The sequence below is a fragment of the Paroedura picta genome, chromosome 7, assembly GCF_049243985.1.
Source record: "Paroedura picta isolate Pp20150507F chromosome 7, Ppicta_v3.0, whole genome shotgun sequence".
Lineage (NCBI taxonomy): Eukaryota > Metazoa > Chordata > Lepidosauria > Squamata > Gekkonidae > Paroedura > Paroedura picta.
The window spans coordinates 61,907,496-61,923,389 of NC_135375.1; the positions used below are offsets into that span (position 1 = coordinate 61,907,496).

General features: G+C 41.7%; 1 protein-coding gene across 1 annotated transcript in view; it reads left to right on the forward strand.

Annotated features, from left to right (window-relative positions):
• The window catches only part of CNTNAP4 (contactin associated protein family member 4), a 255,571-nt gene that overhangs the window by 89,406 nt on the left and 150,271 nt on the right, over positions 1 to 15,894 (forward strand). Inside the window, exon 3 of the mRNA XM_077344522.1 lies at positions 5,976 to 6,169. Within this exon, the coding sequence (XP_077200637.1) occupies positions 5,976 to 6,169 (194 nt within the window). The remainder of the gene's footprint in view (positions 1 to 5,975; positions 6,170 to 15,894) is intronic.

Below are 15,894 nucleotides of genomic sequence, written 5' to 3' on the forward strand. Positions count from 1 at the left end.
TGTCCATGGTATGACACTCATCATGTCTCTGAGTTTATTAAAGTTTGCCCTATGAAAATCCAACATCCGCGTCTAGCTACAAGCTTCCTTGGCTCCCCATCTCAAAAGGAATTCTATGAGGACATGGTCACTTCCCCCTAGGGTCCCCACCTCCTTCACCTCATCCACCAACTCTTGCCTGTTGATAATATAAAAGTCCACTCATAATTCAGATGTAGGAATATGCCCCTTATCATTTTTTCATGTTTTCATATATTGTCACTGTAGGCCAAATTTAGTGCATGACTAGCCACATACTTGGAGAGTAAGATGCATTGGGATATCCTCTACACTTGTCCTGAACAGCTGAATTAAGGAGGTCTTAATATAGAAACCATTCCCAAGGGTTAAAAGTTCACATTTCTCAACACTAATCTGTGACCACTTCCAAAATAGTATTTTTTGGGGTTCGGATATAGTCAACCTGAAAAATATTGGTATTTCCCAATATTCCCAAATTCTACTACTTTTATGATATTCAGATTCAGTAAATATTTGGGAATATTTTTTAAAAAATGTCTCCATAGGTCCCCATAGAAAATCAATCTGGGAGTATCTGTGGCTCGGGAGGAGGGGTTCTAGGGAGAGGCATCAAAATTTAAAGTATAGGTCCTACTGCCTCTTTAAAAATAAAACCAAGATTGAATAGGGGGTTTAATTTTATCAGCTGTCAAAGAAGGTGTTCCCATATTCCTTAGATTCCAATGGCAAGGGGAGGGGGCATTTAAATTTAAAGGGAACACAGTCCCTTTAAAATTTAAATGCCTTTTGCAAGCAGCAATGATAGTTTGAGTGAACTCTTAGAATATTTAAAGGTCTCACAATCCCTTTAAATGCCTTCTCTAAGCTTAGAGTTCACTCCAAAGGCATTTAAAGGGACTAAGAGTCCTTTAATTGCAGTTTAACTATGGCTACAGTAGTCCAAAGAGCCTCTTGTGGCGCAGAGTGGTAAGGTAGCCGTCTGACAGCTTTGCCCATGAGGCTGGGAGTTCAATCCCAGCAGCCGGCTCAAGGTTGACTCAGCCTTCCATCCTTCCGAGGTCGGTAAAATGAGTACCCAGCTTGCTGGGGGGTAAACGGTAATGACTGGGGAAGGCACTGGCAAACCACCCCGTATTGAGTCTGCCATGAAAACGCTAGAGGGCGTCACCCCAAGGGTCAGACATGACTCAGTGCTTGCACAGGGGATACCTTTACCTTTTTACAGTAGTCCTGAAAAATCTTGTATATTTTTGTATTGGTCATTTCTGGTAGCTGAAGAATAGCAAAAAAAAAAAAGAAAAGAAAACATATATGGCTGAATTAATATCTGAAAAATACAAATTCTGCACATATTTTTCCAGCTTGGATTAGCTGAATGTACACCTCTATTCCAAAGGCAGGATCTTGGACACTACAGAATCCTCAATCTGTCCTACATATCCAACATCAGATATTTTCAAAACTGAACATAAAGCATAAAAAAGAAGCTGAAGTGGCCAAAGATACTGTGAAATACCATTGAGACTACCTTTCTATAACTGTCAATCTGTGGGTGATCCTGCATCAAGAAACCTGTTTATTTTTGCTGATAGTGCCAGGTCTTGGTCATATATGTCAAGTTTTGTTTTGTTTTGTTTATGGTGGCAAAAGAATAAATTATTGTGGACTCCTTGCCATTCAGCAACAGCACTTTCAGATCCAACACTTTGCTGAAAAGACAATATTGCTGGATGAGAGCGTCGGAGATCAAAACAAGGAAATAGGCATCATATTTCTGATACCCTTCCCTGGCTATTCTCTAACACCATATCTCCAACTGCCAGAAATAGGCAAGTAATGGTGCCTCTAGCCCTAACCCAGACACATAAATCAAAAGCAGGAATGAAATTACATTCAGTGATGTCACTAATAAGCATCAAGTTGGGAGATGTTATTTATGGTTATATGGGAGCTGTTCATTGTTTGGACTGTGTTCATTGATTAAGCAATTATTTAAGCCTCTACTGCTGTTTTATTAATTTCACTAAAACTCAACCACCCTGATCTAGGTAATGTTATCTGAATGCTGAAAGAAGTACTTCACATAATAATTAGGGAAGGGGAATGAAGGTTACATGTTCATGCAGCTCTGTCTGTCATCGGTGGCAGTTTAGTTTGTGGGTCTTCAGATGAACACCTATAAATATAACATGAATCCCACTTGTGATCAAAATTTGTGTTACGGGAAGCTCCATCAAATATGAGTCTTGGCCACATTTAAACTGCTCAGTGAGGAGTTGGGGATTAAATATAAATAACTGGGGTGCAATGATAAAGCTAATAAGAAATCTAAAATTTTACGTCATTCTGTGTAGTAGAAATACTACATTTCTGATGAATCCCAAGTGATCGTTAAATATATATATAATTATCTTCAAAACAATGGCAGTACAATCAATCTGCACTTTGAATTACAGCATTTTTGATTTGAATGCATGATATGTAAATGTTTCTTCCTTTACTTGCTGACTCATATTCTCTCCGAATTATTATGACACTTTGATGTAAATGAGCAGAGCATACTCAAGGGGAACATGACAAACTAAGTAGCAATGTAATTACTTCTGTAAAAGAAAGCCTTGTGTCACATTTTGGAGATGAAATATCTTCTATAGCTGCATTTTTTTGTAAAGAATCCTTTATATGAACTACATAGTTAATGTAACAACCATACAGCGTACTTAAAATATTTTGAAGGAATTCATGAACAGGTCAATGATGAATTCTGATTGACTCTAGGATTATCAAATCTGAGGTGGCAATTTCCTGGATATTTTGGTGCAAAGCCTAGGAAGATGAGGGGATGATCTTGCCCTATCCCCTCCTTCACTTGTAGGATTTTCCCTTCTTCTTCTTCTTCTTTTGGTCTATGGCTACCCCACCCAGTCTTATTAATGTGTACATTTTGATGCTAGCCCAGCCTAAGGAACTGAGGGAAGAGACAAAATCAAGTTCTTATAGTCATTTACTGAAATGGCACACAAGAGGCTTTTGAAAGTGCAATAAACAAAATGTTCTATTTAACTTAGAGGAGAAAAGGTCAGGTGGAATCAGGGGTAGGGTGTATGAGGTGAACCAAAAATAAACTGAAGAAAACTATGTAACCACACTAACTCCAGATTATATTTTGCCAACAAGTAGGTGTTTTTGCTAAGAGGTTTTCTTTTCAGTTTCTGCTTAAACATTTAAGCATTGGTTTCTGAGTTTACTGATTTAAAGTCTAGAGGGCAATAACATACAACCAAGTTCTATATACTCAGAGCAGTGATAACTCCTCTTTTAAAAGCTACCTCCCTTTCACTAGGTAAGGATTGCTTCTTGTAACCAGAAACAATTTCCCTTTTTGGCTTAAATAGTGATCCTCTCTGATACTCCTTTTGCCTCTTTCCCAGTACACAGTTAGTGCTTAACTGTCTCTTCTTCAATTGTCAGTTCCCAACTATAATTTATTAACTGATTATTTTCACTGTATAGTAAAAGTTTTATTGCATTAGCCATGGGCCATCACAATCATACCATATGTGTCTCTGTGTGTATAATCTATACATAATTAAATCTAAAATCTATACTTCCATCTAGGCAGACAGCCTCTCCTGAGAGCCATCTTGGTGTAGTAGTTAGGAGTGCAGACTTCTAATCTGGCTAACCATGCTTGATTCCATGCTCCCCCACCTACTGCCAGCTGGGTGACCCTGGGCTCAGCACAGCACTTATTATGTAAGCTGTTCTGACTGAGCAGTAATAAAAAGGTTCTCTCAGCCTCACCTACCTCACAGAGTGTCTGTTGTGGGGAGAGGAAAGGGAAGGTGACTGTAAGCCACTTTGTGACTCCTTCAGGTAGAGAAAAATGGCATATAAGAACCAACTCTTCTTTTTCTTCTGGTGGGTGGCAGGGGAACTGGGTTTAGAGTGGTGGCATGGGAGGGAATTAATGGGATTATGCTGCTATTAGTGTAAGTTTTATTTTGCTTTGATGGGTTTTCTTGTAAACTGCCTCAAGCCGGCTTTGCTGGGAGGGGCAGTTAATAAATTCAAATATAAATACAATAATAAATAGAGATAGCTAAAGTTGGCTATGGATTACAAAGTGAAAATTAGAACAGACGATCATTTTTGAGAAAGAAAAATAAAATGTAAAAAGACTTCACAGCATTTCATCTGAACAGCCTGTCACTCAAAGGTTGTCAGACTCTGTTAGGCACTAACTCTTGACAGCCCATCACAGGGAAGCTCAGCAAGGATATGATGTCAATGAAGCCATCCTCTGGAGCTGCAGTTTTCTTCAGGGGAATTGAGCTCTGTCATTCGGATATCAGTTGTAATGCTGAGAGAACTCCAGCCGCAACCTGGAGGCTGGCAACCATTTTCAAGTCTGTTCAGTGGGGCTCACTCCGAAGAAAATGTTCTTTGAATTTCTTATTCCATAGGTGTGAGATTAATTAATCTGTTTTGTAAGATTTTGGGTACCAAACCTTCATTGGAATCCCTAGCCCTCACCTTGCTTTCTTCCAGGGTTCTATATGGACTACAACAGGCAGCACACTTCTGGAAAGTGTCTATAACTTTTATTCTATTACTGTCTCCTTATCTTTAAAAAAAAGGAACAAATCTTAAAAGCATCATTGGGCATTTGTGTGGAAGCAGACCTCAAACACTCTCTGTGTCAAAGTGTATCTACATATCAGCATCTTTACTTTCTCTGATTGATGCTTTTAAAACACCATATGTTAATGACACTAAAGATGGGGAATATAGCCTTGGTGGCAGAGGGGCAAGAAACTGCTACTGTGCCCCAAATCCCAAGTGATAACAATGTAAGGGATGGTTCAGGACACTTTTGAGGTTGACCTCAATGTGAGATGTCTTCATCCAAGCCAGGAGGTTTCCATCTTCAAGTGGAATCCTGGACTCGCTTGGAGATGAGGGAATGTGTGGCTCTTGCTGTGCATTCCTGATTCTAATCCCCATTTGCAGGTAAAAATGGCAGGGTCTCTAATCTGCTAATTCTGCTTTCTTTCCAATGTTGAGTTTTTGCCCTTAACTGATTCTCAGCTTCCTTCTTCATTCCATGATTTTGAAGGCAATACAGTCGTTACTGGGATATTGTGAGGGTACTTTATAATTTGAGAGTCCCCTGCCTTGCCTGTGAGTGGCTCCATTATGCTGCCCTACAGATAAGCCTAGAACCATAGAGTTATTATTAGAAGGAACAGTTATTAACAAATCTGTTATCTGTATCTGACATAATGTGTATTAACAGACATATATATATAATTTTTAAAAACCTTCTGTCAACTGTATTTAAACAAAATTGTTTTTGCAGGTTTATGCATATGTATGTACTTCTGTATGTTGGGAATTTTTTATTTAGATTTAGAAGCAGACATTATTCCAATTATGAAAATTCCTGGCTGCACTGTTAATTTGCAAAATCAAGATCGCAATAGTTGTCACTCTGAGCATAAGCAATCAGGATAAGATGTCTTTAGTATACATGAATCTATTAGGGCAAAATAGAAACCAGGAGACAGCTTTGACTCAAATGAACCTCCTGTCAGGAACCCAATCACTTATGTGAGTTCAAAGGACAAAGTAGCACTCCTTTGACCTGTGGGATCTCTGGTAATCACTGGCCCAGCCTTTCCTGTTCATAGTTATTACACTGTTGACTTAATATTGTTTTCAATTGGTCTCTCCTTCCCCTCCCACTTTTTTGGCGTTTGCAGTTTTGACTATAAATACTTCTGGCTCATGGATAATACTTCATGCATCTCCGAAAATTAGCACTTATTCACAAATACTTATGCTGGAATACATTTGTAGCTCTGTAGGATGTTTCTGCATTCCTGTTTTACTATGTTTCCACTCTGAATTAATTTCTTCCTTTCCTCCTTTTTTATCTTCACCATTTAAAGGTGCTGGTGGCTGGACTCCATTTGTATCAAATAAATATCAATGGCTTCAGATTGATCTTGGTGAAAGAACTGAAATCACTGCAGTTGCTACTCAGGGTGGATATGGGAGTTCTGACTGGGTAACAAGCTACCTCCTGATGTTCAGTGACAGTGGAAGGAACTGGAAGCAGTATTGTCAAGAAGAAAACATTTGGGTATGTTGGGTGTCTTGTTTTCAGTATGAGATCATATTGTATTTGTACATTGCTAAAACCTAATCAAATTAAATCATACAAATTTAAGTAGTAGAGTTGCACTATTATATTTTAAAATCTATCTTGCCAAAATCTTCAGGCAGATAGGTGGCAGGAATCAAGGTAAGCATACTGGCCAAAGGCAGGCAGGTACAAGGCAGGCAGTAGTATACCATAATAGTCATGAGGCAGGGTATTGAGGCAAGCAGGGAGAAATCCCGGCAATGATTGCAAGCCTTATGGGAACAGTTGAGTCACTCACACTCACAGGCTTCTGCACCCTTCTGTAAGAACCTGGGATATTTTTCCTTTCCAATGACCTAATTAAAGTCCTGGCTCCTGTCAAGACCTGCTGCTCTTTATTTCTCTCTTGGGACAGACTGGAGAGAGGAAAACTCTGAGCCACTTGTAATATGCTTCTTCACTGGGTGTCTGTCTCTGCCCTGATCTTCCTTCATCTTTTATTCTAAGATTCAGGGTGGGGAGGTGCTTTTGGATGTGAGACCTTGGCAGGTAGCTCCAGGTAATCATGAACAGTTGATGGGGAGCATGGCTTTTGGATTGGTAACTGGAGTGTTAGCTGACTGGAAGAGATCCACAACTGGTTGCTGCTGCAGGATTATGGGGCCTGCCATGGAGCACTCAGAGGGGCCTGCATCTCATAGATTTCAGGCTCTGAGAGGGACAAGGAATCAACTGGAGAATCTGTACTAGGGGAACTGGGGAAAATCATGACTACTAGCTTGACTCAAATTTTAGTTGTTCAAGTAAGCTGTTTTACACTTTGGCAGAAGCCTTTTATGCCAGTGGTCCCCAACCCCTGGTCCAGGGACCAGTCCCAGTCTATGGATCAGTTGGTACCGGGCCGCGGCTCCTCCTTCCCGGCTGTTGCCTCAGGGGCTGCCCTGCCACTCTGCCACCAGCTCACCTTTGGTGCTCTATGGTGGCCACCATGGCTGGGGCTCCCCTGCAGCCTGGCACTGCGCAGCTGCTGCTGGCAGTGCCCCCTAGTGGGCGGTGGGACATCAGGGGTGCCGGCAGGAAAGCATGTGGAGCAGAGGCTCAGGCGGCAGTGTCCTCGGCAAAAGACTACCTCCCCCCCGGGCCTCAGTAAAATTGTCAAGGGTTGACCAGTCCCTGGTGATAAAAAGGTTGGGGACCACTGTTTTATGCAATGGTATTCTGTTACACTTTCACTATGCACATCACTCAGTTTTTTTTTATTTTTGTTCTGCCTTAATTTTCCTCCCTTCAGTGCTCATTTCATTTTCTGGTTGCTTTCCCCGCTATTTTCTGAGAGTGGTTTTGTGGCAGATACCGCATTGGTTCACTCTTATGGTGAGGGTAATTCTAAAGCAGGGGTAGTCAAACTGTGGCATTCGCTGGCAGGGGGCTCATGGAAATTGTAGTCCATGGACATCTGGAGGGCCGCAGTTTGACTATCCCTGTTCTAAAGCATACAGATTCCCTTGGATTTTACACAATCCTTTTTTTCTACCTTGGAGACCACTCCAACACACACATTGAGGTTGTTACTCCCACCCTGCACCTTCTGCTACCCTTCCCTTTTCATTGGTGCTTACTTTTCTATCATATTAAGTTTGGAGTTTTTATAAGTGGGATAGGATTAGAGATATTAGTTTATCATCTGGTTTAGACTGGATTGCCCAACAGAGCCATCCAATCCTGTGGGGATACTTCTTCCTACAGGCTCTGCTGGGGCTTTCACTCTCTCTGTAAATAGCTTGGTCAATTTTAGGATATGGCTTTTGTAGCTTTGCCTGCATTCCTATGTGTTCCTCTGGATCACAGAATCATAGATGGTACCTCCAGGGTTATCTAGTCAGCCCCCTGCACAGAGTTCAGGAAATTCATAACTACCTGCCCACCACACTGACCCTAATTCCATGCCCAGTTCATTCTCACCCCCAAAACCAGAATCATTGGCCATTATGGCATGGAGAAACTTCACCTCCTGACTCCAAAGTGGTGATCAGCATTTCCCTGGGCATGCAAGAAAGGGCACTTAGCCAGGACAATTCAGATACAAGGCACTTATTTGATGGTACGGCAATTGTGGGAATGGAGCAATTGTATAACTTAAAAATAAAACCTATCCGTACCCCACAAATTACATTCCCATCCTAATTAAGAAAAACTGAGCTTTTTTCGTAGCTGTTAAATAAATACACCGGGGAGGGTGAGAGTGTTGTATATGGCCCATTATGCACGGCCGCCGAAACGGCGATTTCGGGTCACATGGAAAACGCGGAGGGGGAAGACGCGACGCATACCGGTTATACACGAGGCGGGGCGCAACGGCGGCAAAACCCAGAGTAACCGATTATGCACGCGCCGATCCGGGCGCCGCTTCTGGTTGCGCCCCGGTCACCCGGAAGCAGCGCTTTCTTCCGCGTTTCACTGACGCGGCTTTTTCGGCGGCATGCACCGAAGCTGCGGCCGGTTGCAGCCGGCTCCGTGCGTTATCGGTGATTTTAGTCGCCGCCATTCCACCCCGAATGTGCGCTAAAACCCCCGTGCATAATGGGTCAAAGTCAGGCACAGAAATCTGAAATCAAGTTTAAAGGCTTGACTACTCAGAATCTCTGCAATAATCTGTGCATGCAGAATAGGCAAAAATCATAACCTCTGTTTAAGGTGAGGGACAAAATTATAGCTGCCAGACATATTCAGGTTACAGGCTGATTTCAAAAGAAAAATAGTCTTGATGCCTGTAGTTCAGGATTATGAGATTAAGTTACTGGTAGATTGTGCTTTTACAGTGCTGATGATTCAGAGTGGCCTGTTTATGTTTCTCATAGGGTATTAAACCCCTATGAGAGAGATTAAGGTTTCAAAGGAATTGGTGGATGATTCAAGCAAAGAAGAAAAGGATACAACACTTTGGGGGAGGAATTAAAATTACAGTCAGTTTGGATTTTTGTTCCTTCTAAATAATTTGCTGTCATTGCAAACTTTTCTGTCTCTCTCTTACTTTCTCTACTCCCCTGACCTAAAAAGTTTGCTGTTTCACCCATTCCTATCAAATTGTGTAAATTTTATGAAATGATTTTTAGTTTTGGAATGGTCAGGAAGGATGTCGATTAAAAAAGGAGCTTTTCACCCTAAAAAAGTTCTGTTGATCATTCTTTTGTTGTATTACCTTTAATGGTTGTAAAGAGGACTTAAAAAGTAGGTATAAACTGGTGTAAACAGATGGGATTTATTTAACAACATTGGTCTTCTTGAATACAGACACATCCTAAAAGAACTGCAAAGATACAAATTCATTTATTCCCTTAGGTCAGGACACTTTGAGCCACTTCAGTCAATTTTCTACTTTAAGCAACATTAATTTATATTTCTAAGGTTTGTCCTCCATTCATTTTACTTTCACCATAATGTATTTATTTGTTTTTCTTTACATGTTACAGTTAAAAAACTTAGCTTTTTTAATTCTTTGGGAATAAACTATGGATACTGAATAAGGCCAAGACAGCTTAAAAGTTCTCTTTTTGGTCTTCCTTTAGTCTGTTTTTAAGAGCCTCTTGTGGCGCAGGGTGGTAAGGCAGCAGAAATGCTATCTGAAGCTGTCTGCCCATGATTTTCAGATTTCCCACCATGCTCTCATTAATAGCTGAAAGCATCCAAACTTGACTGGATTGTGCTCATTATTTTGCTCACATGCTTGTTTTTATACAACTGTGAAACAGATACAGAATAATTTAGTAACTATAAAGCTGGTATTCTTTCTGAAGATAACCTGAGGAAAGAGTAGACATAAAATTGACTAGTTTAGAATATAAAATGTAAATATTAAAAGCACATTAAAAATATGCATTATATATTACATTCCTCCAACTAGTTCCGTAGCTGAAGTAATTAACTTGTTAAGTATTTACTTCTGATTTAGGATTAAAGTATTTTAGGTCTGAATATTGTGCTTTCTGTAAAAGTTTACTTAAATCAATTTTTTACAATGACATACAAGGAAGCACAATTGATGGAGCAGTCATTTAATCTCAGAGTAAAGACTGTGGTAATTTATATTCAGGGAACTCATGTCAGTCAGTGAACTGAGATTTAGACAACAAAGGCTATAATGTGTATCTAAGTCCACTGTGTCCCACAGTTTATGGAAGTGGATGCCTTAAAGGAATTAAAAGGTCATAGATCAAACATATCAGTGCATTCTTCTCACCGCAATTACATTGCTTTCAAGGTAATCAGGAGCACTGGGAATGAAATCTATCTCTTTGAGAATAATGAGGTCAATGCAATATGTTGCTGGGAATGTAGCGTATTTTACAAATAGGTGTACAATGTAGTATATGGAACCTGACTCTTTCAAAGACAGGCTTAGGTCTTCCCTCTTTTCACATTAATATATTATCTTCTGGAATATGATAAATTACTGTGGGACTATCCTTGACCTTGATTCAGAAATTACAGCCGGTGGGCCCATATTCTACTTTCCCTCCAGCAGCTGCAAGGTCTTGGTACTTACTAGTCATGGCCATTTTAATTCAATTTGGCTTAAAAGTGGGGGTGGGAAGCATCCTTTCCAGACCAATGACTCATTGCAATGCATTATAGCAACTGCATTGCAATGGGATCTTCCAGCATATTGTTGTTTTTAACTTCCAATGGCTATATGTATGTGAGTAAAATTAGGAGAACATTATTAACTTTTAGATTTTGGGTTTGTGGGCTTGTGGTCTCCTTATGCTTGTTGTTTTTGGATTAGTGTTGGATTTGTGGACTGGTGCATCTTTCATGTGTTTTGTTACATGTAATTTTCATTTTGGGGCTGATTGGCCTTGAGACAAGGACTGATGATTTCAGATCTGCTGTGTCCTATCTGATTTGATGTTGCTTGCACTTGCAGCATCCTTGGTTTGGTAGTGTTTTTCCTGGTCTGGTTGATAAGGGTTTTTAGTGCCTTTCCCCCTGCATGGCTCAGGTGAGGTTTGGTGTTTTGGGGAGAAAGAGCACTTTACATCAAAGTAGTACTGTTTTTATCTAAATAGGCTTAGACAAAAAGGGACTCTTGTAGATTATACCATGGGACAGTGTTAGTGTCAAGTCTCCAGGTGCAGCAGGGAAAGACGCACAGGCAGCCAGATAATTTAAGGGAGTGAGCAAAGATGTGATCACAAAATGGAAGCATGGCCAATAGCTAGATATCAGTCATTCACACAGCAAGTCTGATAAGAGCAAGAAGAAAGTCATTAGTCAAGTTATGACCTGAAGATCAAGACGGTTCCAGGAAGTCAGGAACCGGCTTTAGAGGTGCAGATCTGGAAGGAAGGACATTGCTAGCATGAATGGGATTTTGCCCTCACCACTTTTAAACCTGACTTACAGCTAATAATCAACAGCTGACTGTAGGAAGCCTGATCTTCCTTGAGCAATTAGCCTGTACTCCTCCACCTTTCCTGCAAAGCAAAGTGATACTTTTTACATCATTGTTTCCTAGGTTCAGGAGATGAGGGTAAGGAGCCAGCTGATTGCTGGGGCTTCAGCAATAGGGTTGGTGTCCAAAGGCTGGAGATGCTGGGTACTTGGACCTGGTTGTTGTTCAGGCTCTGATGCCTCTGAGATTGTGGGCAGTAGCTGAGGCTCAGGGGCTGATCCCGGTAAGACTTGTAGATCTGCCTCTTCTTCCAAGTTAGACAGGATTTCAGCTGGTTGCCCCCTGACAGTTAAGGTGGAGACTGGTTTTGCTGCCGGGCTTTAGTTTGCATCATCTTGTAATATCATCAGAAGGGCCATGCACTTTTTATGATATGATATATGTGTGTGTGCGTATTTGTATATATAAGCTTTCATGTATTTGTATATATAAGCTTTCATGTATTCATCTTGAATAAAACATGTATCTTGAATAAAAGTTTGTTGGTTGCAAAGGTGCCGCTGAATTCAAACTTTGTTCTGTTATTTCAAAGCAATACTGTTACCCATTTGTATCTACTATAAGCCTAGTTTGCAATCTTGAAGTCTAGATCTATAAAATGATACATATCTCTGCTAGTACATGTGGCTGACAGGCTTCCATGCTGCCTGGTGTATCATGAGTTTCCCTGTGAGAAAGTTATCCAACACTATTGCAGTTCGGTACTACAGTAACCCTGTTTACAAGTTACAGTAAAAACAAGTACAATCCACATACTATGTACATTTGATTGTCTTTTTTATCCCAGTAAATAATGCTGTGGATGCACAAAATGTTCTAAAATGTTACCAAGACTTTTATGAGCATCCCATGCCATGTCTTTCTGTGTGTAACTCAAACTGGATTGCATATGGGAAGTCTGCATGAAGCATTTAAGTATTATGTCTAAAGCCAAAAGCAACGTTCTGCTAAACACCTTCCACAAAATGATATATGGGACCACCATCCTTCTGCTGTGTTTTGTATAGTAATTAACTACACTTTAATTAATAGAAGTTGATAAAAATGGCTCTCTCCTCTCAGCCTTTTGCCATAGTCTCCCTTTGAGTGTGACCTTGGCTGAATAATTTTCAAAGGGATTGCATATATCATGCCATGAGCATTCCTCATTCTCTTCTGCACAACACTCAGAAATGATCTTTTGCCCTTCCTAGTTCTAATATATCCAAGTGTTGGTTGTCTATTTTAAGACAACCACCAGTGCAGGAGCTAGCAAAACCTCTTGCCTTGGTCTTCTTTTCCCAGTATCCCTGCCGTAGCCTGGCAATGCCTTAATAAAGGCCTAACTGAGTGCCAAAACAGTCTTGATGGAGATCACAGATCTCAGTCAGGTTGTAAATGGTACACTGCACAGAATGTAGCTGTGATTCAGACCAGGGCCTCATGGGAAGGAAAGAGAGGATTTAAACATTCAATGCTTGCTGAGTTTCACTAATCAAAATGAGGCTAGTGGTGCTTTTTTTACAGTTTCAAAGTGGGGAAACAAGCTTTAAAAGGAGAGGTATTTTTGCTCCTGTTTAAAGGCTCTAATATTATAGAGAGCCCTGTTTCATCAAACAAGATCAAGAAAGGCTTAAAGGTTTCTTCATTTACTTTCCTGCTCTGTCCCTGTCTGGCTCATGACTGCATGCATGTACCATTTACTAGAGAGCCAGTTTGGTGTAGTGGTTAGGAGTGCGGACTTCTAATCTGGCATGCCAGGTTCGATTCTGCGCTCCCCCACATGCAACCAGCTGGGTGACCTTGGGCTCACCATGGCACTGATAAAACTGTCCCAACTGGGCAGTGATATCAGGGCTCTCTTAGCTTCACCCACCCCACAGGGTGTCTGTTGTGGGGAGAGGAATTGGAAGGCGACTGTAAGCTGTTTTGAGCCTCCTTCGGGTAGAGAAAAGCGGCATATAAGAACCAACTCTTCTTCTTCTTCTTTAGATGGCTTTCTCTACTCAAAGTGGACAAGCTGCTAGGGTCAGGGCGACCCTTGCCCTCTTGATCCCTGCCCATCTTGTCTCCTCAAGGGGATGGCCAATGGATAAGAGGCCAGTTCAGGGGCATTATCAATCTCTCCCTATCTATTGGAGAGTTCCCTGAGCAGCTGAAGGGGGTGGTGATTTGACCTCTCCTTTAAAAACCATTGCTGGAGCCACGGGACCCGGTCAGCTATCGCCTTGTTTCACATTTATCATTATGGGTAAGGTAGACTGCAGCTGGCCATCTCCTGGTGTTCTTGGAAGAAACTTCAGTGCTCAATCCATAGCACTCTGGCTTTTGTCCTAGCCACGGCTTGGAGACAGTGGTGCCTTGTTGGGTGATATCTGTAACCAGATGGATCGAGGTGGGTTGGCCATGTTTTATGTGGTTGACCATGAACTGCCGGCTCACCGCCTTGCCGGGACAGGGGTACAGGACACAGCTTTGAGCTGGATATTCTCCTTCCTCCATAAGTGGACCCAGAGGGTAGTGATGGGGGATGAGTTCTCACAATCCTACAGACTCCCTTGTAGTGTCCCTCAGGGTACAGTTCTCTCCTCCACACTATTTAACATCTTTATGCGCCCTCTGGCCCAGCTGGTATGTAGTTTTGTGCTGGGTTGTCATCAGTATGCAGATGACACCCAGCTCTATCTCCTCATGGATGGCCACCTGGACTCCTCCCTGGAACCATTTGCTAGATATTTGGAAGTGGTGACTGAGTGGCTTGAGCGGAGTCCTCTGAAACTCAACCCCTCCAAGATGGAGGTCCTGTAGCTAGGAGGTAGGGGGCAGGCCAGGAAGCGCAACTACCAACACTGGCAGGGACGCAACTTATGACCATGTCCCAGGGCAGAAACTGGGTGTGACCATTGATGCCTTGCTAACTATGGAGGCTCAGGTCAAGAAGGCATTTTTTCATCTTTGCCAAGCTCGGCTGCTAGCACCCAACCTGCCCCCTGAACATTTGGCCACGGTTATCCATGGTCACCTCCAGAATAGATTTCTGTAACTCGTTCTACGCAGGCCTGCCCTTGTCCTTGATCCAGAGTCTCCAGCTGGTACAAAACCAAGCTGCTAGGGTCCTTAAAGGAACACCATGGAGGGCCCACATCCAGCCTGTGCTGAAGCAACTGCACTGGTTGCCAGGTGATGTCCAGATCTGGTTCAAAGTTTTGGTTTTAAGCTTCAAGGCCTTATGCAGGTTGGGACCCACATATCTGAGGGACCGCCTATCACCCTGAGCTCCCCGCAGGGTAACAATTTACTGGTCATTCTTGGCCCCAAAGAGCATGCCAGGCATCAACCAGGGCCAGGGCCTTTTTGGTCCTGGCCCCAACCTGGTAGAATGAACTCCCAGGTGAGTTGCAGGTTCTGCAGGACCTTTTGGCCTTCTGCAGGTCCTGCAAAATAGATCTCTTCCGCCAGGTCTACAGTTGAGGCTGGGGCACTGGGGGAAGACTGATGGCTTCCGCCTGGTATCAAACTCCAACTCTGGTTACCTTGTCTCATCTTCCTCTTCCCTCTAGAAGTAGGAGTGGGGTGGGGATGGGGGGTGTTCCACCATGTTGGGTTTGTTTGGTATCTTATATTTTGTGTCCATTTTAAGGGGGTTTTAATGGGGCTTTTAACTGGATGTCTGTAACCCGCCATGAGCCTGCTCAGGAGTGGAGGGTAACAAATTTAATACTAATACTAATACTAATACTAATACTAATACTAATACTAATACTAATACTAATACTAATACTAATACTAATACTAATACTAATACTAATAATATCTGCAGATTGGTAGCATTAATGTATGCAAAACAAGCCCTCCTATTACCAGTTACAATTGAAATGTTGTGGACTAGAATAGCAGGAATTGTCATTATGGCTTTATACATGAAAGCCATATTCATCAATATTAATTTAAGGTCGCGCTGATCTGTTTACTGTCCCTCCTGGAAATATCCACTATGTAAGTTGCCTGGATTTATAGTTTATGTGAGAAGAAAATTTTTGCAGCTTGAGCATGCTAGATCAGGTTCTATGTGATGCTGAAAAGTAGGCTTTAGAAAAAGTTTGAAATCATTCTGCCCCCCCCTACACACACACACTGTGCACATTTACAGTGCAGTCCTAAACATGATCATAGTCTTCAAATTTACTGAAGTCAATGGAGTGAGAAGGATGTAATTCTGCTTTGTTTTGTGCTTTTAGTTAGTAACTAAATGCAATATGTTTAATTACATCTGATATTCTACAAGTTTATA